General features: G+C 38.1%; 1 protein-coding gene across 7 annotated transcripts in view; it reads left to right on the top strand.

Annotated features, from left to right (window-relative positions):
• The window catches only part of LOC140595960 (uncharacterized), a 182,201-nt gene extending 160,180 nt beyond the window's left edge, over nt 1–22,021 (top strand). For all 7 annotated transcript variants that reach the window (XM_072742443.1, XM_072742450.1, XM_072742431.1 and 4 more), the window contains 5 exons: nt 4,776–5,069; nt 6,430–6,644; nt 8,922–9,150; nt 20,777–20,822; nt 21,778–22,021. In XM_072742443.1, coding sequence (XP_072598544.1) covers nt 4,776–5,069; nt 6,430–6,644; nt 8,922–9,150; nt 20,777–20,822; nt 21,778–21,914 — 921 coding nt within the window. In that variant the 3' untranslated portion in view covers nt 21,915–22,021. The remainder of the gene's footprint in view (nt 1–4,775; nt 5,070–6,429; nt 6,645–8,921; nt 9,151–20,776; nt 20,823–21,777) is intronic.
• Nucleotides 22,022–22,330: the final 309 nt, after the last annotated feature.

Here is a 22,330-nt window from a genome sequence, read left to right as displayed (position 1 = left end):
TGAGACCCTTACAACAGAGATAGAAGAGTTAAAAAAGAATCTGAGATGAAGAGTGCAATAAATGAAATTAGAATACAGATCTGGAATATTCTCTGGACTAGATCATACATTAGGCCAGAAAACAGGCCTTAGGAAGTACAAAGATTGAAGTCCTACCATGCACCGTTCCTGACCACAATACTATGAAACTAGAAGTGGACTACAAAAAACCGTCTGAAAAGACCACAAATACATGGAGGTGAAATAACATCGTACTATCAATGTGTGGGCCAACCAGAAAATAAATGAAGAAATTTCAAAATACATGGAAACAAATGAAAATGAAAACACAATTGTCCAAAACCTTTGAGATGCAGCCAAAGTGACTCTAAGAGGGAAGTATATATAGCAATACAGGCCTACCTCAAGAAGCAAAAACAAAATCTCAACACAACCTGACCTTACACCTAAAGAAGCTAGAAAAAAGAACAACAAATGAAATCTAAAGCCAGCAGAAGGAAGGAGATGATAAAAATTAGAGGAAAAATAGGGGTCCTGGGTGGCTGAGTTGGTTAACTGGCCAACTCTTTGATTTTGGCTAAGGTCACGTTCTCAGGGTCCTGGGATTGAGGCCTGCTTCAGCCTCCAACCTCAGTCTACTGGAGGATTCTCTCTCTCCCTTTTCCTTTGCCCCTCCCCCCCGCCCCAATAAATAAATCTTTAAAAAAACATTAGAGTGGAAATAAATGATATAGAAACTAAACACAAATAAAAATAGAACAGATCAACAGTAGCTGGTTCTTTGAAAAATTTAATAAAATTGATAAGGCTCTAGCCATAGTTCTCAAAAAGAAAAGGGAAAGGACCCAAATAAAATCACACATGACAGAGGAGAATAACCAACACTGCAGAAATCCAAACAATTATAAAAGAATATTATGAAAAATATATGTCAACAAATTGGACAACCTAGAAGAAATGGATAAGTTCCTAGAAACATATAAATTACCAAAACTGAAGCAGGAAGGAAGTAGAACAGAACGCTAACCAGCCAAGAAATTGAATCACTCCTCCAAAAACCTGGAACAAACACAAGTCCAGGACCAGATGGCTTCAGAGGCAAATTCTACCAAGCACATAAAGAAAGAGTTAGTATGCGTTCTTCTCAAACTGTCCCAAAAAAACAGAAGAGGAAGGAAAACTTCCAAATTCATTTGATGAGGCCAGCATTACCCTGATACCAAGACCAGATAAAGACACCACAAAGAGAATTACTGGCCAATTTTTAGTGCAAAAATCCTTAACAAAATAGTAGCAAACTGAATAACAATACATTAAGAAAATCACCGCCATGATCAAATGGGATTTATTCCTGGGTTGCACGGGTGATTCAGTATCTGCAAATCAATCAGTGTGATGCACCATATTAATAAAAGAAAGAAGAATCATCATCATTTCCATAGCTGTAGGAAAAGCGTTTGATGAAGTACAATATCCATGCATGATAAAAACCCTCCACAAAGTAGGTTTAAGAGGGAACATACCTCAACATAATAAAGGGAATGTATGAAAAAATGCACAGATAATGTCCTCCTAAATGGGGAAAAAGCAAGAGAAAAGGTTCATGTCTGGTGTTGTTGATGCTGGCTGTTGCCTAGATTTATAGTTAGGGCAGGCAGCCAAAATGCTTACACTGGCACACCTGGACTCTCTTTGTGGCCTGAGCCTCCTCACAACAGGAGGGGCTAAATTCCAAGTAAGCAGGCTGAGATACAGAACAGGGCAGAAGCTGTGTTGCCTTTCGTAGCCTAGCCTTGGAATACACACAACATCACATTGACCGTATTCTGTTCGTTAGTAGCAAGTCACTAAGGTTAGCCCACAGCCTTTTTGTTTTGTTTTGTTTTAGTGGAATACTGGACCACCTATGAACACATGAAGAATGCAATTTTTAGTGTAATTTACCCACCGGCCACAGTGTTCTATATTCCTTTCACATGAAAAATGCACTCACCTCCTCCCAGTACCTGCAACAAATCTCAGTTATCATGGCATCGGGTTCAGGATGGAGTCCAAGATCTTGCCATCTTAATCAGATGCAGCGGGGATAAGGTGCCAGGGTTATGTTGTCTAAATTTTAGTCCCTTGAGAGCAGGTTCTCTCAATAGGAATGAAGACTTGAGAATTAAAGAGAACAGTTCTCTACTATTGAAAACACAACATTCTGGTAACTTGCTAAAGACTCTTCCATTCAGAAAGAAGATGGAAATCACACTAGTCCATAGCAGGTTTGAGATGCAGCCTGATGCATGTGTCCATCTTTCAGTCAGACTCAGTCTGAAACCATGGAAATTCTTCTCCATGGCTCTTTGCTGTCTATCCTCTCTGAGCTCTTGGTTCTGTCCTTCAAGAAATGACCTGTGTTTGCAGCTGTGTTTTCAGCCTGCTGCCTCCCTGTGGGGACTTCTAAGACCCAAAGGCCTATTTTCAGTCTGTGCTATCTAGGTCTCTTTTAGTCCAAGCTCACAAACAGTGTTTTTGATGCTATAATTTTCTTAACTTCTTGAGTTTTTCTGTGAAAATCAGTGGATTGATTTTATGTCAGTAGAAAAGCCACTCTCCTGGGTCTTTTTGAGATAAACATTTCAACTGGCCTCTCCTGTGAAGCTCATACTCCTAAGATGCTTAAATAAATTTGAGGCATACCTGAAATCCTTCTGAGGCCTTAACAAAAGGTTTTATAATCTTGGCTTCATCCATAGGCCATGTTTTCCCAGATTTGCTCTTGACCCAGAATGCATTTCTTTATTTTAGCATTATTTGACATTTCAGCATACGGAAAGGCTATAAATGTGGAAAAAATATTTGCACCCAGTTAGTCCGGGTCTTTCATACTGCTTAGACCTTGTTTAGTTTATCTTTTGTGTCCCGTTTTACTTTCAAGTGGTTTGTGGCGCGAGTTCCTTTTCCGCTAGTGTCATTTTCTTCACTTGCCTGGAACCTTTGCTGTCAGCCTCTTCAAGGGCCATCAGGTTTCCATTAACAGTCTGTTAGAAGCCCTTTTGGTTTTCATTCTTACTCTCCCCTACATCCTTTCAGTTACTACCTAACTCTCGGTTCAAAGGAGGTTCAGGTTTAAATATTTTAATGGCAGCACCCCACGTTTAATATCAGTACCTGTGGCAGTTATTTATTGCGGCATAATAAACCACCTCAAAACCTAGTTGCTCAAAACAGCATTTATTTGGTTCACAAGTGTTTAGTTTAGGCAAAGCCGAGTAAGGCCAACTCATTTCTTCTTCATTTGGTGTCAGCTGAGATGACTGGAAGCTGGGGACTAGAATCATCTAAAATCATGTTCATGCAAATGTTTGGCTGTTGAGGCTGGCTTTTGGCAAGGACGTTAGCTGGGTCAGTCTCAGCTGCAATGTCTACATGAAGACACACCAGGTGGCCTGGGCTTCCCCATAGCAGCTAGATTCTAAGGGTTAGTTTCCCTAGAAGAAGAATGTCAATGGAAGCTGTATCACATTTTTTAACCTAGCCTTAAAAAATCACACAGCGGTTCTGCCGAATTCTATTCACTGGAAACCAATTACTAAGGTCAGCACATTTTAAGGGGTGGGATTATCATGGGAGAAGTGTCAAAGAATTTATAAAACCACCACATCCACTTACCCTGCCTTATCAGTCATATCCAGAAGAAAGAAGTTCTTCCCAACTCAGCATCACTGAAACCCTGTCAGGTTTTTCGGTGGTGGTTCTTGGTGCTTAGTATGTTCCCTTGTTTTGTGGGAAGTAACAGAGGATTATAAGATAATACTATTCAATTAGGTGGGGTTTTTTTGTTGTTGTTGTTCAAAAGCATATGGTTCATCTCACTTATACTGAGACTTGTGGTTTCTTAATCCTGAGAATCATTTCTCCTGGGAATGCAATTCAAATTAATGTAAATCATTTGTAATTCAGAAAAAGGCTTGTGGCTTAGAATGAGTATTTATAGATTCAATAATTAGAGTCTTATTTTCAAAGTCTTCTCTTAGGAAGCATTTATTGGTTAAGACCTACATAAGTCAATATGATATTACTAAAACTTTTTAAAAATTAATGGGAGTATTCATTGGGACACTCGAGTGGCTCAGTGGTTTGCGTATCTGTCTTTGGTTCAGGGCATGATCCTAGGGCCTTGGGATCGAGTCCTTCATTGGGCTCCCTGTGGAGCTTGTCCCTCTGCCTATATCTCTGCCTCTCTCTATGTGTCTCATGAATAAATAATTTTTAAAAATTATGGTGTGTTAGGATGGGGGAAGGGGCCAGAGACTTTCTTTTCTTTTTTAAAATTTTATTTGAATTCAATTTGCCTATGTAAGAGACTTTATACTAAGAGGTGACTTACAGTTATTTTATGGAGGAAAGATCTGAAGCAGTCATACAAAAATGAAAGCATAAAATGAAGTACAAATGTTGTATGGCAAAGACAATGGTAGCAGAGATCTTTTTTTAGTAACTCCTAGTGGTTTTAACTTTGTTCTTAATTTTCTAAGTGCTTCAGGGTTCCACATTCTAAGACTACTACAATATAGATTATATTTTATTGCAAATGAATTTATTTTAAAATGGGAGCACCTGGCTGACTCAGTCAGTAGAGCATATGACTCTTGATCTTGATGGTATGAATTCGAGCCTATGGTTCAGTGCAGAGACTTAAACATAAAATGTTTTTTAAAATGTTGGTTATAGTTTTGAGTTAAACTAATTTCATTCCATTTCCAAACTGTATTGTTCTATTCATGCAGATTGGTGATCTTAGAGCAAGATTGGAAACTGAATCTTCAAGATGTCTACACCTGGATGCAAAAAATCAAGTTCTTCAACAGGAGTTATTATCTATGATGGCAACAGAGAGGGAATGTGAGAAACTAAAACAGATTAAAAAGAACTTGGAAGAAAAAGTAGTAAACCTCAGAAGTCATGCAGAAGTCAATGTGGAAGAAGGCATTCAAGTAGAAAAGTATTATAAGTGGGAGATTGACCAGAGAGCAAGATTGATTGTAGAAGAAAGATTAAAAGAAGTCAATCTATTTTTACAGGTTAGTTTACTGATCTGTGATATGCTTTCATTTATTTCATTACAAATTACACTTTGGTTATATGCATTGTGTATGTTTCCTCTGCTTCCTTTACAGCAATCTGTTTGGTATATTTCTGGAGGCATTCGTTCCTCCCTGTAAAGATTTCACTTTTCATCATTATTCTCACTAAATTGATCTTTCAAAGTGATTCTCAGGAGAGAATCATTTTTATTTTTATGACCAGTATGTATGAAACAAGACTATTTTTCTAAGATTTTATTTATGTATTCAGGAGATACACATAGAGAGGGAGAGAGAAGCAGAGACGCAGGCAGAGGGAGGAGCAGGCTCCATGCAGGGAGCCTGATGTGGGACTTGATCCCGGGACTCCAGGATCACACCTTGGGCCGCAGGCAGGTGGTAAACTGCTGAGCCACCCAGGGATCCCCTGAAACAAGACTATTAAGAGGAAAAGAAAAAATTGTGATTTAAAACTTTTACCCTGGGGAAAAAAATAAAATAAAATATAACTTTTACCATGGGGATTCCTGGGTGGCCCAGTGGTTTTAGCACCTGCCTTTGGCCCAGGGCGTGATCCTGGAGTCCCAGGATCGAGTCCCACATTGGGCTCCCAGCGTGGAGCCTCCTTCTTCTCTGCCCGTGTCTCTGCCTCTCTCTCTCTCTCTCTCTCTCTCTCTGGCTCTCATGAATAAATAAAATAAACTCTTTAAAAATAAATGAATTAAAAAAAAATAAAACTTTTACCATGGAGTATCTGGGTGGCTCAGTTGGTTAAGCAGCAGACTGTTGATCTCAGCTCAGGTCTTGGTCTCAGGTTTGTGAAATCAAGCCCTGCATTGGGCTCCATGTTCCATTCCTGGGGTATTCTTCCTTTTTGAAGATTTCATTTATTTATTTATTTCCTTATTTATTTATTGAACATGAGCAGGGGGATTGGCAGAGGGAGAGAGAGAGAGAGAGACCGAGAGACAGAGAGAGAGAATGAATCCTGGGTAGACTCTATACTGGGTGCGACACAGGGCTTGGCCTCAGGACTTCTGACTGAGAACATGCTCTGAGCAGAAATCAAGAAGCGGGTTATTCTCAAGTTGTATTATGCACTTTTTAAAATTTTTAATTGATTCTCTTGTTCTTTGAAGTATCAGATTGCATGAGTACTAATATAAGAATGATTAAACTTTATTTTTATCATTCAGATTTAATTCAGGTGACATTGGTGATAAATATTTTACACTTCAGCTTTTTTTACACATTTAGAATTGCTCTCTGAATCATTGACTCCCAACTAAAGGAAAGAAATATACTATAATTACTCAAGTTTTAGCTGTTTTAAAACTGTGCTTTTAATTTGCTTTAGAGACGAGCAGCATCTCAAGAAAACTTAGAGCAGTTAAGAGCAAGTCATGATGCTTCAATAAGAAGTCAACTGGCACTCAGAATTGAAGAGCTGGAATCTGAACTTCAATCCAAAATAAGAAATTCTCAGGAACTTAAAATAGAATTGGAAAAGTACAGGCAACTCTACCTAGAAGAATCAGAAATGCGAATGTCATTGACAAAAAAATTGAGCAAGTAAGTTAAAACAGAATCAATGAAAATAGATTTAGCTTATTGATTTGCCTCTAAAGCATAATTTTTATGGAGATGGGTTCATGAGATTAGTAGGAAGTGAAAGCCAACTGGATAGTATAATTTTGAAAAATAACTTTTGTAAATAAACTTACCATTTTATGTTCATCCAGGATAGTTTGCCTCTCTCCTCTTTTTTTTGGGGGGGGGGGGGTGGTTTATATGATTTTACTTTTTCCCGTTAATATTTTCAGTTACTCTATCTTGTTGTCTTTACAAACTAATTGTTTAAAACTTTATAATTTAGACAGCATATTAGTTTTTTAAAGTTGATATATTTTATTTAACACAATATATCAAAAAATATCCTTTCAACTTGTGATCAATATAAAATTATTACTGAGATATTTCATATTTTTTTTCATTCGAAGTCTTAAAAATCCAGCATGTATTTTACAATTATGGTATATTTCAATTGGAACACTAAATTTGCATTGGGAATACGTGTCTATATTTAAACTTCATAAAATTTATAGTGGAAAAAGCAAATTCACATACCTGCATCTTTACAACCCTACTTAAAAGTTGTTTTTTTTTTAAATTTTTTGGGGGGAGTTCAATTTGCCAACATGCTGCATAACAATTTGCCAACATATTGCATAACAACCAGTGCTCATCCAGCCCAAGTGCCCCCCTCAGTGCCCATCACCCAGTCACCCCACCCCCCTGCCCACCTCCCTTTCCACCATCCCTTGTTTGTTTCCCAGAGTTAGGTGTGTCTCGTGTTTTGTCACTGTCACTGATATTTTCACTCATTTTCTCTCCTTTCCCTTTATTCCCTTTCACTAATTTTTATGTTCCCTAAATGAATGAGACCATATAATGTTTGTCCTTTTCCGATTGATTTATTTCACTCAGCATAATACCCTCCAGTTCCATCCACGTCGAAGCAAGTAGTGGGTATTTAGACAGCATGTTACTGTAAAGTTTTTTGTCAGAATTACCCTAAATAGAAATATTAATGAGTTCATTTTTGCAAGATTACACCTTTAACCCAAAAGATCAAGTGCCAATTCTATACATCCTGGCAGGTTGGTAAATTAACTTTCTTGATTGTGTCTTTGGTATTATCACTAGAGAGCCTGAGGGTGGGGGAAACCTTTGTAGGTTTTCTACTTTATATGAAAGTATGCCTGTGAAATAGAGAAAGATTCACATTGGGGTGAAAGGCAGTATAAATCCCAACGTGGCTAAAAATAGCATCATGGTGGGCATGAGGAGGTGTGTGGAAGACAAAAGGGCAGATTCTACTTCCAGGGCCTTGGTAAGTGTGTTATCAGCTAATTGCCTCTGGAGCTGTTTCAGTCCTTCTGATCACTGCTCTGCCATCTACCTGGCCCCTAGAGGTTGTTGGTCTGAGGTATTCCTCGGTGCGAAACCCTCAATTTCTCTGAGGCAATGAGTAAAATGTACAAGAGTGGTGAAAGCACATCCTTGAAAATGTCTTTGAGGGATGGTTTATTTTTATGTTCTGAACTGGTTTACTAAATACAAATATGTGTAATGGCATTCTCCAGAATCTTGTAATTGCAGCCATTCCAGAAGGTAGCAAGTATTATCTGTCAATCCATGTACATCACTGTCAGCCATTTCTTTCCCTCCCCTAATTTGTTAGTTAGTTATCCCTGGAATCATATATACTCCTTTGGAATAATTTTATTTATTTATTTATTTTATGATAGTCACAGAGAAAGAGAGGCAGAGACAGAAGCAGGCAGAGGGAGAAGCAGGCTCCATGCACCGGGAGCCCGATGTGGGATTCGATCCCGGGTCTCCAGGATCGCGCCCTGGGCCAAAGGCAGGCGCCAAACCGCTGCGCCACCCAGGGATCCCATAATGAAGCGTTCTTTTTTTTTTTTTTTTTTTTTCAATTTTTCTTTATTTATGATAGTCGGAGAGAGGGAGAGAGAGAGAGGCAGAGGAAGAAGCAGGCTGCATGCACTGGGAGCCCGACATGGGATTCGATCCCAGGTCTCCAGGATTGCGCCCTGGGCCAAAGGCAGGCACTAAACTGCTGCGCCACCCAGGGATCCCTCTTTGGAATAATTTTAAACCTATAAGTATATATAGTAGCTCTGCTCTGTCACGTTTTCAGTGTTAAAACACTGTTTACTGGCACATTCTGTTTGATATTATGGAAACTTAAAAAAATGCAGGTCATGCAGGAATGATTTGGGTAGAAATGAAATGCTAAGCACCTGTGTTGCATAATCTTCACAGGACTAATGAGAGGCTGGAAGGTACCACTACCAAATATCTGGTGGAGAGACAGCAGAACAGACCTTTCCACAGCACTCCTACTATGGGACCAGTCTTGGAAGGGCCTTATGTTGGAAATTTGACTAGTAGTTTACTGCTGGATAGAAATGTTACTCCAAGAGAAAATGTAATGATTCCTACCTCAAGGCCGCAGACTTCAGTTCGCAGCATTGAAACTCACTTGATCAAGGTTAGTTATATTATCTTTCTTCTCTTGAGTTTCAGATTTCCAATAAAATTTTTGTTTTTAATTTGGTCAAATTCTGAGTTAACTGAATAATACTCATTAAGTAAAAGTTATACTGCTTTGTGCTAATAAGGAAATGGGACAGAAATTTTATGGTATTTTTTTAAAGCTCCTGGAGCGCTTATTGTCAAGAGATACCTATTATTACCTTTATTCAATAAATACAACTAAACTGTCACATTTTATCTTCTTATTTTTTAAAATTTTATGTATCTGAGAGAGAAGAGAGTGTGCCCATTAGTGGGGAGAGAGGCAGAGAGAGGGGGAGAATCTCCAGCAGGCTCCCCACTGAGTGTGGAGCCTGACTCAGGGCTTGATCCCATGACTCCGAGATGATGATCTGAGCTGGAATCAAGAGTTGGATGCTTAACCAACTGAGTTACCAAGGCACCCCCAAACAGACCCATTTCCTTGAAAAGCTATGTTAAATTGGATTTTGGAAAGTAAATATTATTACCTACGAACCCAAAATACACTTAGATGCTTTGACTTATTCTCTGATTAGCAATAGTTTATAATATGTTTAAAGTTTGCTGTAACCCAATTTTCCACCCCTATGCATAAGTGAATGATTAGAATCCAAACGCTTCACCATGTAGGGATATTTATTATTTTAACGATTCCACGGTAATTCCTTTTTATGAATTAAATAAACTTGTAACACTAAATTGATAGTTCTATGTTTTGGTGGCACCTGTGTGACTCAGTGGTTTAGCATGTATCTGCCTTTGGCTCAGGTCATGATCCAGGGGTCCTGGGATTGAGTCGCGCAACAGGATCCCAATAGGGAGCCTGCTTCTCCCTCTGCCTATGTCTGTGCTTCTCTCTCTGTACTTTTTATGAATAAATAAATAAAACAGTTTTTAAAAAGTTGTAAGTTTTGGCATTTTCTTACATAAGAGCACATCCCTAATTGCTTTCTTATAACACTTTTTTTAACTTATATTACTTCTATTTCAATTTTTATAAAATGGCTTGCTGAGCAACTATAGAGATTTTCTAAATAAGTCAAGGAAATGTTTGATTCTTTTTTTTTTAGAGATAGAGAGAGAGAGACAGAGAGAGAGAAAGAAAATGAAGGAAAGCAAGCAGGTGGTAAAGGGCAATGGGAAAGAGAGAAGAGAGACTCTTGGGCAGGCTGCATGCTCAGAGTGGAGCCGGATCTCATGACCCTAAGATCATGACCTGGGCCAAAATCAAGATTCTGACACTTAACTGACTGAGCCACCCAGGCACCCCACAAATAATTGGATATTTCAAATGAAATTCACATATATTTACCTTGATGCCATCACTTGAATGATTGATGACTAAGATGGCAGTGATAGGGAGCCTTTAATAACAACTCATTTCCATTGTGTATCATTGTTGTTAACATACCCATTTCAATCAATGCACATAGGCTTAATTTTGATAGTATACTCATGGTTTTATTAATGTAGAAAAATGTAGCATAGACTCATGTTAAATGAAGCCTTAGTCTTGTTCTTTCATTCAACTTCCTTGTTTTCTTGCTCTATTCTCTTCTGATTCGATGACTTTTAGTATTATGTTTGGATGCTTTTCTTCCTTTTGTGTATCCGTTATAAATATTTGGTTTGTGATTACCATGAAGTTCATATATAACATCCTGTGTATGTATAGCAATCTCTTTTAAGTTGATGGTTACTTCAGTTCAAACAGACTTTAAAAACACTGCATTTTTACACCCTGCCTTGTTTTATAAATTTGATGTCATAGTTTACACCTTTGTATTTTGTGTATCCCTTAACTAGTTACTGTAGATCTAATTGATATTATTCCTTTTGTCTTGTAACCCTCATACTGGCTTTATAAAAATGATTGGTCTATTACCTTTACTGTATGTTTGCTTTTACGATAAAACTGTCTCATTATTTTCTTATTTCTAGTTATGGTCTTTCTTTCTTTCTTTCTTTCTTTCTTTCTTTCTTTCTTTCAGAAGCAGAGTGAGTGAGAACCAAAGTGAAGGGGAGGGAGGGGCAGAGGGAGAGGGAGAAGCAGGCTCCTCTCTGAGCAGGGAACAAACAGGGAGTCCCTTGCAGAGCTTGGTCCCAGGGTCCTGGGAGACTGTTCACTGACAGCCATCCAGGTACCCTGGCCTTTTCTGATTAAAGAAGTCCTTTTAGCATCTCTTATAAGACCTATTTAGTGGTGATGAACTTCTTTAAGTTTTGTGTGGGAAACACTTTATCTTTCTTTCAGTTCTGAATTATAAACCTGCCAAAAATATCCTAGGTTTTTTCCTCTTAGCACTTGGAAAATATCATGCCATAATTTCTTTTCTTTTTTTTGAACTTTCTTTTTATATAATAAATTTATTTTTTATTGGTGTTCAATTTGCCAACATACAGAATAACACCCAGGGCTCATCCCGTCAAGTGCACCCCTCAGTGCCCGTCACCCATTCACCCCCATCCCCTGCCCTCCTCCCCTTCCACCACCCCTAGGTCGTTTCCCGGGGGTAGGAGTCTTCATGTTCTGTCTCCCTTTCTGATATTTCCTACCCATTTCTTCTCCCTTCCCTTCTATTCCCTTTCACTATTATTTATATTCCCCAAATGAATGAGACCATATAATGTTTGTCCTTCTCTGATTTTAATTGGAGTTCAATTTGCCAACATTTAGCATAACACCCAGTGCTCATCCCAAGTGCCCCGCTCAGTGCCTATCACCCAGTCACCCCAACCCTCCGCCCACCTCCCCTTACACTACACCTTGTTCATTTCCCAGAGTTAGGTGTCTCTCATGTTTTGTCACCCTCACCGATATTTTCACTCATTTTCTCTCCTTTCCCTTTATTCCCTTTCACTAAATTTTATATTCCCCAATTGAATGAGACCATTATAATGTTTGTCCTTCTCCGATGGACTTATTTCACTCAGCACAAGACCCTTGAGGTCCCTCCACGTCAAAGCAAATGGTGGGTATTTGTCGTTTCTAATGGCTGAGTAATATTCCAATGTATACATAGACCACATCTTCTTTATCCATTCATCTTTCGATGGACACCGAGGCTCCTTCCACAGTTTGGCTATTGTGGACATTGCTGCTATAAACATCAGGGTGCAGGTGTCCTGCCGTTTCACTGCATCTGTATCTTTGAGGTAAATCCCCAGCAGTGCAATTGCTGGGTGGTAGGGCAGGTCTATTTTTAACTCTTTGAGGAACCTCCACACAGTTTTCCAGAGTGCATGCCACAATTTCGGCTGAAAAATCCACTGATATCCCTGTAGTGGTTCACTTTGATATAACTAATTGCTTTTCTTTTCTTTTTTTTCCTGCTTTTAAGATTCTCCTTTTCTCTTTCAATTTTGACTTGTTATGTGTCTTGGTGTGAAACTCTTTGGGTTCCTTTTATTTGGGACTGGCAATGCTTCCTGGGCCTGGAGGTCTGTTTTCTTCCCCAGGTTAGGGAAGGTTTTAGGTATTCTTTCTTCAAATAAGTTCTTCTCCCTTTTCTCTCTTCTTTTTCTGGGACCTCTCTAATGTGAGTTTTATTACACTTGATGCTGTTCCAGAGGTCCCTGTATCTTTATTTTTCCAATTCTTTCTTCTTTTTGCTTTTCAGCTTGGATGATTTTTACCACCCTTTCTTGCAGATTGCTGATCTGTTCTTCCCATCTTTTAATCTGCTGTCGATTGTGTCTGGTGTATTTTTCATTTCAGTTATTGTATTCTGCAGCCCTAATTGGTTCTTTTGTATATTTTCTCTTTGTTGAAGTTCTCACTGAATCCGTCCGTTCTTCCAAGTTTGCTGAGCATCTCTGTGACCATTACTTTGGACTCTTTATCAGGCTGACTCCTTATCTCTGTTTCATTTCGTTATTTTTCTGAGGCTGTGTCTCGTGGCCTTGTTCTTTCTTTTGGAACATACTCCTCTGTCTCCTTGTTTTGTGTGACTTTCTCTGTTTGTTTCTAAAATTGTTCTTTCCAACTTTTCCCTCTTCAAAATATGTTGCTTTGAACAATGAATGTTAGTTATAAAGTCAAGCAAGAAGAAACATTTTTCAAAGTATTGTCTGGTCATTTCTCTCATTGGAGCTGTGGTGGGGTAGGTGGCAGATGACAGTGCTCTTCTTTTTCTGAGTTCAGAGCACAGGAGTCAGGCAGATGGAGTTAAACTTAGTAGGTTTGTTACTAATACATGCTAACGGATCGGAGGATGTGGTTTGGGTGGGTATGTAGCCACAGTGGGCTTCCCAGTTCTTTATCCCAAATTAGGCACTTCCCCACACAGTTGTAAATGGAGGAAACAAATGTTTGATGCCCATCCCACGAAGATGAGAGCAGACCTGAATTCATGTTACCATGGGTGAGCACATCTTTTCAAAAAAGAGATTTGGAATCTCATAAGCACTGCCTAGTGCCTTCTCCCCAATTCACTCATGAGGTAAATCTCCCTTCCTGCTGTGAGGGAGGTAGAGATAAATCCACTTGTGGGTAATGATGGTTTACCTCTAATTTCTGGCTGGATTTAAATTAAAGATAGTCCTGCCTTTTGTACATACCAACTCTCCTAATGATGAGAGGTTGGACAGAGCATACTAGGTGGTAAAGAGAAATCTGTTTTGTGTTTAATAATCCACAACATAGATAACTCATTTGTTGATTGATTTTGGTAAACCAAGTTTTATCTGGAGGAAAAGAATAATTCTTTCCAGGAAGAGTTTCCTCCATTTCAGCCTCTTTGGTTCAACTAAAGATTTTCTCCTTCAAATTCCGTGTCTTGTGGTTTAAAAAATTTGTGCTTATAAATGCAGTCTATTAACTGTTCCTAATAGGAGTAAAGATCATTTCCATTGCTGTTTTTTACTCATAAAGCATTACAATTTGTAATTTAAATTACACTTTAGACTTTAAAATTTATAATTTAATTAGAAAGCTGTTTTGTGCCTCATGCCTAGTCGTTATTGAGCCACATGACAAACTTTTATGTGTTCATTTTCAGTCAGTTATAGTTAAAAATGTAGGTATTTTTCCTGAAGATGATGAAGTAACTGGCATAAAAACTCTCAGCTCAGGAGGACCTAAAGCACATTCCTGGCCTGCAACTCTTTGGTCTTTTGACCTGAGGCAAACTGCCATCTTTCTGAGGCCTTCTTGTCTCTTATGTAAAAGTAGGGACTTTGACTAAATTAGTGACTTTGATACCTTTTGGAAAAAAATATTTTTTTCAAAGAATGGAACTTCATTTGTTTTTGTTTTGTTTTGTTTTTTTGTTTGTTTCTGTTTTTGCATTAAACTGTATTATACAGAACCGAGACAAGTGGAGCTGTGTAGCTAAAAGAGAGAGGAGACTACAGCTGTAGACTTTTGTCCCTCAATCCTACAGTATCCCCAATGGAACCTTAGATTTCTATGATTGGTAGTTTGGAAACAAACTGTTTTGAGAAAATCCTTCTAATTAATGAGTCTTCGAATTAAAATTTGCTGATACGTTGTTTTTATGTGTATAATTTTCTTACCCTCCTATGTTTTTGATAAATGGAAAAGTATAAATACAATTGCAAATATGTTCTCTTTATTAATGGATTGCAAGCTCTTTCTACCATCTAACTCAGTTCTCACCTGGAAATAAACCAGGGTCACAGAAGCAAGTATTTAGGAAAAGACATTTGGGGAAAAGATAATTACATTACGTTGATCGTTCCTTAAGGAAATGAAGGCAGGCACTTAAGTGACTGGGCCACCTAGGCACCACTTAGTACCGTATTTAGACCCTATTTTGGGAATTCAATGAGAGGATACCTTTTATAAGAAATAAGAGCGTTCTAGATGGGAATATTTGTAATGCACATTTGATCCTTGACCAACATGGAATTGAAGCTGCAGGTCTAGTTTGCCTACACATGGACTTTCTTGGCTGTTGTGTTGTACTGTATTTTCTCTTATCTTTTTCTCAATAACCTTTTTTTTTTCTCTAGCTTACTTTATTTTAAGAATATATTATATAACACATGTAATGTACAAACCATGTGTTAATGGACTGTGTTATTGGTAAGGCTTCCCATCGCCAGTAGGCTATTAGTCATTAAATTTTGGGAGAATCAGAAATTATACAGTTTTGGCTGCACGGTTTAAGTGCACCTAACCACTGTGTTGCTCAAAGGTCAACTGTAGTTTGAAATATTCCCAAATATTCCATAATTAAGCAGATTATGATAAGTATAGTGTTTCAAAAATTGGTCCTAATTCATAGAAAGGAAACAAAGTTACAGTAAAAATTTCTTTTCCTTGTTTCTAATTCTAGAAACTTATCAATGTGAAACTAAGTTGGAAAACTGGTGCTAGCTTATATTTTTTCCTTTCCTGAAGCAGATTTTCTGAAATCTCTGTGTTCGCATGAAAAGAAGTACATCAGTCATCATATAGATAACAAAATATTTTTACTCAGTATTGCCAGCAGAATTTCCACATAACTTTTTGTAGTCCCACTTCCATTGTTTTATGTATTTAAGAGTCTGTGCTGAAAAATCGAGCATACAACATACCTTAAGATTTTGTTTTTCTAAAAGTGCAAAAGTGGAAAGCTCATTCGGAGGAATAATTTATTAAACAACTGATTAAACTCTCATAAAGGGCACTTTTTCTGAAAATCACAAAGTATTTAAGTGTAAAATGACTCTTGTTACACTTTTTGTAACAGATCAGAAAGGATCCTTCAGAAGTTATGTATATTCTTTTATTTGACATTCTGAGCTCCATTGGTTTCTATACTATTTTTCATTTAAATTCAATTAATTAGCTTATAATGTTATGATATATATATATATTATATCATGCCCTGAGCCAAAGGCCTACTCTCAGCCACTGAGCCACCCAAAGGTCCAAAAATTTCATTATTTATTGGCTGAGTAATATTCTGTTCTCATTCTCCCTCCCTCTCTCTCTCTAATAAATAAATAAGATTATTTATTTATTTATTTATTTATTTATTTATTTATATCGACATCACATCTTCTTTATGCTTATGGGATGTTTCAAAGAACATCCATACCTCTCAGCTTGGCTATTACTGGTATAAACATATGGGTGCAGGTGCCCCTCTGGATCCCGACCAAAGTGATCTTTGGGATTCATAACTTCTAGCGCAATTGCTGGGTGTTACATAGGTAGCTCCTTTTTCAACTTTTTGAGGAACCTCTTGTACTTATTTCCAGAGTGGCTGCACCCGGTTGCATTCCCACCAACATCATAAGAGGATTCCCCCTTTCTCTGCATTTCCGCCAAAATCTGTCATTTCCATTATGAAAGGCGTGAGGGGGAAACTCACCGTGGTTTTGATTTGTATTTCTCTGGGGCCAACTGATATTGAGCATGTTTTCATGTGTCTGTTGGCCATATGTAGGTGTAAGGTTAGGTTGTGTACTTAGGACCTTTCTCCTTTCTTGAGAAAGGCTTGTATTGCTATATACTTCCCTCTTAGGATGACCTTTATTGCATCCCAGATGTTTTGAGCAGTTGTGTTTCCATTTTCGTTCGTTTCTATGAGGTCTTTAAAACTGTGCTTTAATTCCCTGGCTTCTTTAACCTCCGTGTATTTGAATTCTTTCCAAATTTCCTCTTGTGATCAAGTTCTAGTTTCAAAGCATTGTGGTCTGAAAGTATGCAGGGAATGATCCCAATCTTTTGGTATCAGTTGAGACCTCATTTATGACCCAGTACGTGATCTAGTGTGGAACACGTTCCATGTGCACCCGAGAAGAATGTGTATTCTGTTGCTGTAGAATGGAATGCTCTGAAGTTATCTGTGAAGTCCATTTTGTGCAGTGTGTCATTCAAAGCCCTTGTGCCCTTGTGGATCTTCTGCTTAGATGATCTGGCCGTTACAGTGAGTGGTGTGTTAAAGTGCCTACTATTATTGTATAACTATCAATGTGTTCCTTTAATTTTGTTATTAATTGGTTCCTAAGGGAGGCCTGGGTGGCTCAGTCGGTTAAGCCCTTGCCTTTGGTCAGGTCATGTTCTCAGAGTCCTGTGATCAAGCCCTCATCAGGCTCCCTGTTGAGTGGGGAGTCTGCTTCTCCCTCTCCTGCTTCCCGTGCTTCTGTTCTCTCTCTATGTCAAATAAATAAATACATGAAATCTTAACAGAAAATTGGTTTGTATCGTTGGCTGCTCCTACCTTAGAGGCATTAAAACTTATAGTTGTTCAATTTTCTCTTTGGATAGACCCTTTCATTATGGCATAGTGTCTTTCTTCATCTCTTAATGCAGTCTTTGGTTTAAAATACAATTGTCTGATATCAAGATTGCCAATCCAGTTTTTTTTTTTTAATCTCCTTTAATATGACGAAATGGTTTTCCACCCCCTCACCTTCAATCTGGGTTGTCTTTGTGACTAAAATGAGTCTCTTGCAGATAGCATATCGATGGGTCTTGCTTTTTTTTGTTTTAAATCCACTGGGATACCCTGTGTGTTTTGGTTGGGGCATTTGGCTTGTTTACATTCAGAGTAACGATTGAAAGATATGGATGTAGTGCCATTGTATTACGTGTAAAGTCCGTGTTTTGGTGTACTGTGTCTGTTCCTTTCTGGTCTGTGTTACTTTTGGGCTCTGTGTTTGCTTAAAGATTCCCCTTTACCACTTCTTGCAGGGCTGTTTTAGGGATCACAAATTCTTTTATTTTCTGTTTGTCCTGGAAGCTTTTTATCTCCCCTTGTATTTTGAATGAGAGCCTTGCTGGATAAAATTCTTGGCTGTAGATTCCTCTCATTGAGCACCCTGAGTATATCATGCCAGCTCTCTCTGGCCTGCTAGGTAGGTCTCTCTGGATAGATCTGCTGGCAGTTGAATATTTCTCTCCTTCTTGGTTCAGGCCCTCCTGTTCCAAGCTGCTTTCAGAATTTTCTCTTTGTGTCTGAAATTTGCAAGCTTTGCTATTAAATGTTGAGATATTGACCTGTTTTTTATCGATTTTGAGGAAGGTTCTCTGTGCCTCCTGGCACTTGAGTGCCTGTTTCTTTCCCCAGATGAGGGAAGATTTCTGCTATAATTTGCTCAAATATGCCTTCTGCCCCCTCCTTCCCCTCTTTCTCTGGGATCCCCATTATTCTAACATTGTTTTGCTGTGTGGTAAGACTCATCTCTCAAATTCTCCTGTCATAGTCCAGTGGTTGTTTCTCTCACTTTTCCTCAGCTTCTTTATTCTCCATTGTTTTGTCTTCTATATCACTACTTCTCTGTGAAGCCTCATTTATCCTAGCAGTTAGAACCTTCATTTTTTATTGCATATCACTAAGATTAACCTTTTTTATTTCAACTTGATTAGATATCAGTTGTTTTATTTCTCCAGAAAGGCATTCTCTAGTGTCCTCTGTGTGTTTTTTAAGCCCAGCTATTATCTTGATGGTCCTTATTCTGAACTCTCGCTCCAGCCTCTTCCTTCTATCCATGCTGATTAGGTTCCGGGCAGTCAGTACTACCTCTCGTTCTTTGTGGTGATATTTCCATCTTGTCATTCTGTCCAGAGAAGAAGAGATGAGTGAGAGAACAGAATATAAAAATATCAAGAATGACCCCAGATAAATACACTAAAGAAATCAGAAGAGACCTGAAGCCAATTTAAAGGTTAACAAAGGAGATAATAGAATTAGATAGCTGAAGAGAGCAGAGCAGTACACTGGATCCTATGTGAATTTTGGTCTTTTTGTTAGGAAATTGCATCCCCAAATGGTTAAGAGAAAACCTTGTATATATACAAAAATAAAATTAAATACAATGAATGGATTGAATGTAAGTATAAAAATGGAAATTAAAAGTCAAAATAAAAAGGATATTATCAGCCAGTTGAACACAATAGAGCAATATACTATATCCTAAGTATATTTTGGTTTGTTTGTTTCTTAGAAGAAACTCCATCACAAAATTGTAAAGAATGAAAAACTTCATTATATGCAAAAATAAAATTAAACGCAATGAAAGGAGATTGAATGTAAATATGAAAATTAAGATAGATTTTAAAAATAATATAATCAGACAGATGAAGAGAATAGAGCAGTATAGTAGATTCTGGTTGTACTTTAGTCTATTTCTTAGAAGGAACTACTTCCTGAAATGATATAGAAAGAAAAAGTTCAATATATATAGGAATAATATTAAGAGCCGTGAAAGGATTGAATGCAAGTGTAAAAAGGTAAATTGTAAGAGTTGATAAACGAAGAAATTGGTTGAAAGCAAAAAGAAAATTAAAATAGAAAGACTAAGGAGTCCTGAGAAATAGCCATGAGTTCTATATACTGTTTGCCCCTAGCACTGGAGTTCTGCAGCTCTGTATGATGAGTAAAGTTGGCCTTAGCAGGATGTTGTTGCTGACCTCCTGAGGGAGAGGCCTGTTGCACTGATTCTTAGGTGTCTTTGCTTAGGGTGGCATTGCACCACCCTTGCCAGGGGGCCAGGCCAGGTAAGCAGCTCCAGATTGCTCTCTGTGGCTTTTGTTCCCTGAAGGCTTTCTGGGCAGCTTTAGAGGATGAGAATGAAAATGGCGGCCTCCTAATCTCCAGCCCTGGAATAGAAAGATCTCACTCCCTACTGTGTCTCCCTGGTTTCTGTCTGCACTCTGTATTCACCCAGCCTGTGACCAAGCATTTTTATCTCAAGCACAGACCCCCTTTTGATTTTCCAAACTTTGCAGACCCCTGTAGCCCCCATTCACGCTGTGCCTCCAGGGGGAAGGAGGAGGTCTTGCCCAGTTTTGCCACTTGCTGGACCCCTGCTTGGAAAGTGGTCACCTGACTGTTCCTCGGTTTGGGGTTTATGGCAACATTGAGCTGAATGCCCACTCCTGGGCTCACTGATTGCAACTGGCTTCCCTGCCAAATGCCTTGGCAACTGCCATACTCAGGCACCGCCCCCATTCCTTCTGTGACACCCCGCCCCCCGGGATCCTGAGACCACACTGTCTGTCCCACTTAGGATGCTGCCCCCCGTTGCCACCTGAGCACCTTTCAGACAGGGATGTCCTCACTGGAACAGACCTCTTAAAAGTTCTGGTTGTGCACTCTGCTGCTATATCACTTTCCAGGACTTGCCTTCTGGCTTCCAGAGGCTCCCTGCCCCCCTGGTTTAATCTTCTGATATATGCCTGTGATTCATTTCTCCACAGCTCCTACCTTGCAGAAAGCAGTCACTGTTCTATTTGTAGAATTGCAACAATTCTTTTCATGGATCTCTGTCTGAGTCCACAGGTGTTCAGAATGATCTGATACCTATGTAGCTGAATCCCAGACACCAGACAAAACTAGGGTCTCCTACTCCTCCACCATCGTCCTCTTCTTCCAGAAATTCTGTATATTCGATTGATCAATATTAAATGTACTTTTCATTAGACTCCTCTAAACACCATTATAGGTTTCTTCTCAGTTATCCAGATTAAAATAAGTAGGGATTTATTTTATTTATGTGATTATCTTTGTATTTAAGCGAATTGTAACTTTTACTCTCTAAAAGTATCATTTCCAGACCACGTTTCATAAGCAAAATAAAATTCCTACAGTAATGTCTCTTGTTTAACTTGAACATTGTAAGTAACGTTTGACTTATTTCAGATGCTGCAGGAATTGGAAGACAGTATAACCGGAGAACTAAAAGAAGGTATGTTGCCAAATGTACAAATTTAGATGGTCATTAATTTCTGAAATAAACCACAAATAGTAACTGGCATCCCTTCCCCTTGTTAAAATTTTGTCTAGATATATCTAATAAAAATGTAAAACAAACATAGTGAATAACAGACTTATTCCTCATTTGCTCATCGTGTTTCATACCTTTTTTTAAAAAATCTGCAGCCTGTGTGCCTCTTAGCACTTTTGGCTGTAATCTTCCTTCACTTGTGCCATCGCTATGGAACTGTCAATCTGAAAATGTGGGTGTTCTCAGATTCTTGTTTCTGCTAGTGGTAGAAGACCAAACAGACCAGACTTGTCTTAGCAATACTTAGTTAAGCAATTATATAGTTCATATAGCTGTCCCTTGACAGGTGACATTTCAATCTCCAGCCACTGGTTTTGCCATTGGGTAAAATTCCAGGTTTCTTAGCATGGAATACAAACACCCAAATCAATTTGGTTCTTGCCACATTGGTGAGCCTTCTCTGTGCTTTGCAGAGAGTAATCTTTCAGGGATCAGCTTTCCTATTCCCTCCACCGAAAAGCAGACAATATTGATAGAAAACCAGGATGTCCCTTCTGTGTGTTCTTATAATGTCTTGTTTTAAACCTGTCATGGTATATTTGACTCTAGGTATTGCCTCTTTGATTTTTCAGTTGATAGTATATGATTGTTCAGGGGTGGACTGTGCCATCAGCTTGCAATCTCATCTTGTAATGAGAAAACCAGAAGCTCTAGTATTTATCCACAGTAGCAATTAATTCAATGGGCAATCGTGAGCAAACTTGATTTAATAGTAATCTTGTATTTTATATTGTAGCTATATGTAGATATTTTTCATTCTTTTAACACTCAGAAGATCCCAAGTTTTTTTTTTTTACTAACTCTAGTTAACTACAAAGTATTTCAGATAAAGAATATTATTCTTTCTCTTTTTCAGTTGCTCGTGAATTAGAATCAGGATTCTGTAGATCCTCTCCTTTAGGACCTACTGACGAATCAAATGTAAATCAAGATCTAGTACTGCAAGCATCACAAGAATATGTAGAGATTTTCAATAGAAAGTATGTGATCTGAAAGATATATAGTAACAGTTTATTACCTAGATGTTTAACATAACATTTTAATTGTTTCCCAGTAAATGTCTGATGTACAAAAAATCTTTATTAAAGGAAATTTTGTTATATCATGTGTAATGAAAGTTTATATATTATTTTAAGCTATGGTTCTTGGCATCTGATTAACTTTTAAGCATATTTTGTACATGGAAACCAGCATTATTGAGTTTTATAGGCTCCAATCTGCCCAAGTAGATCAGACCAAGTTGTCAATAATGTTTCGGGGATGGTAATTGATAGTTTTTTTTTTTTTGTATTTTCCATGTTTTATTACTACACATAGGATTGAGACACATATCATTTTGATATACTGCTGCTAAAGCTATCACCAATGTTTGTATGTATTTCAATTTTTATAGTGCCATAAAACCTGAT

The sequence above is a fragment of the Vulpes vulpes genome, chromosome 2, assembly GCF_048418805.1.
Source record: "Vulpes vulpes isolate BD-2025 chromosome 2, VulVul3, whole genome shotgun sequence".
Taxonomy (NCBI): Eukaryota; Metazoa; Chordata; class Mammalia; order Carnivora; family Canidae; genus Vulpes; species Vulpes vulpes.
This window is presented reverse-complemented; position numbering and strand designations above follow the sequence as displayed.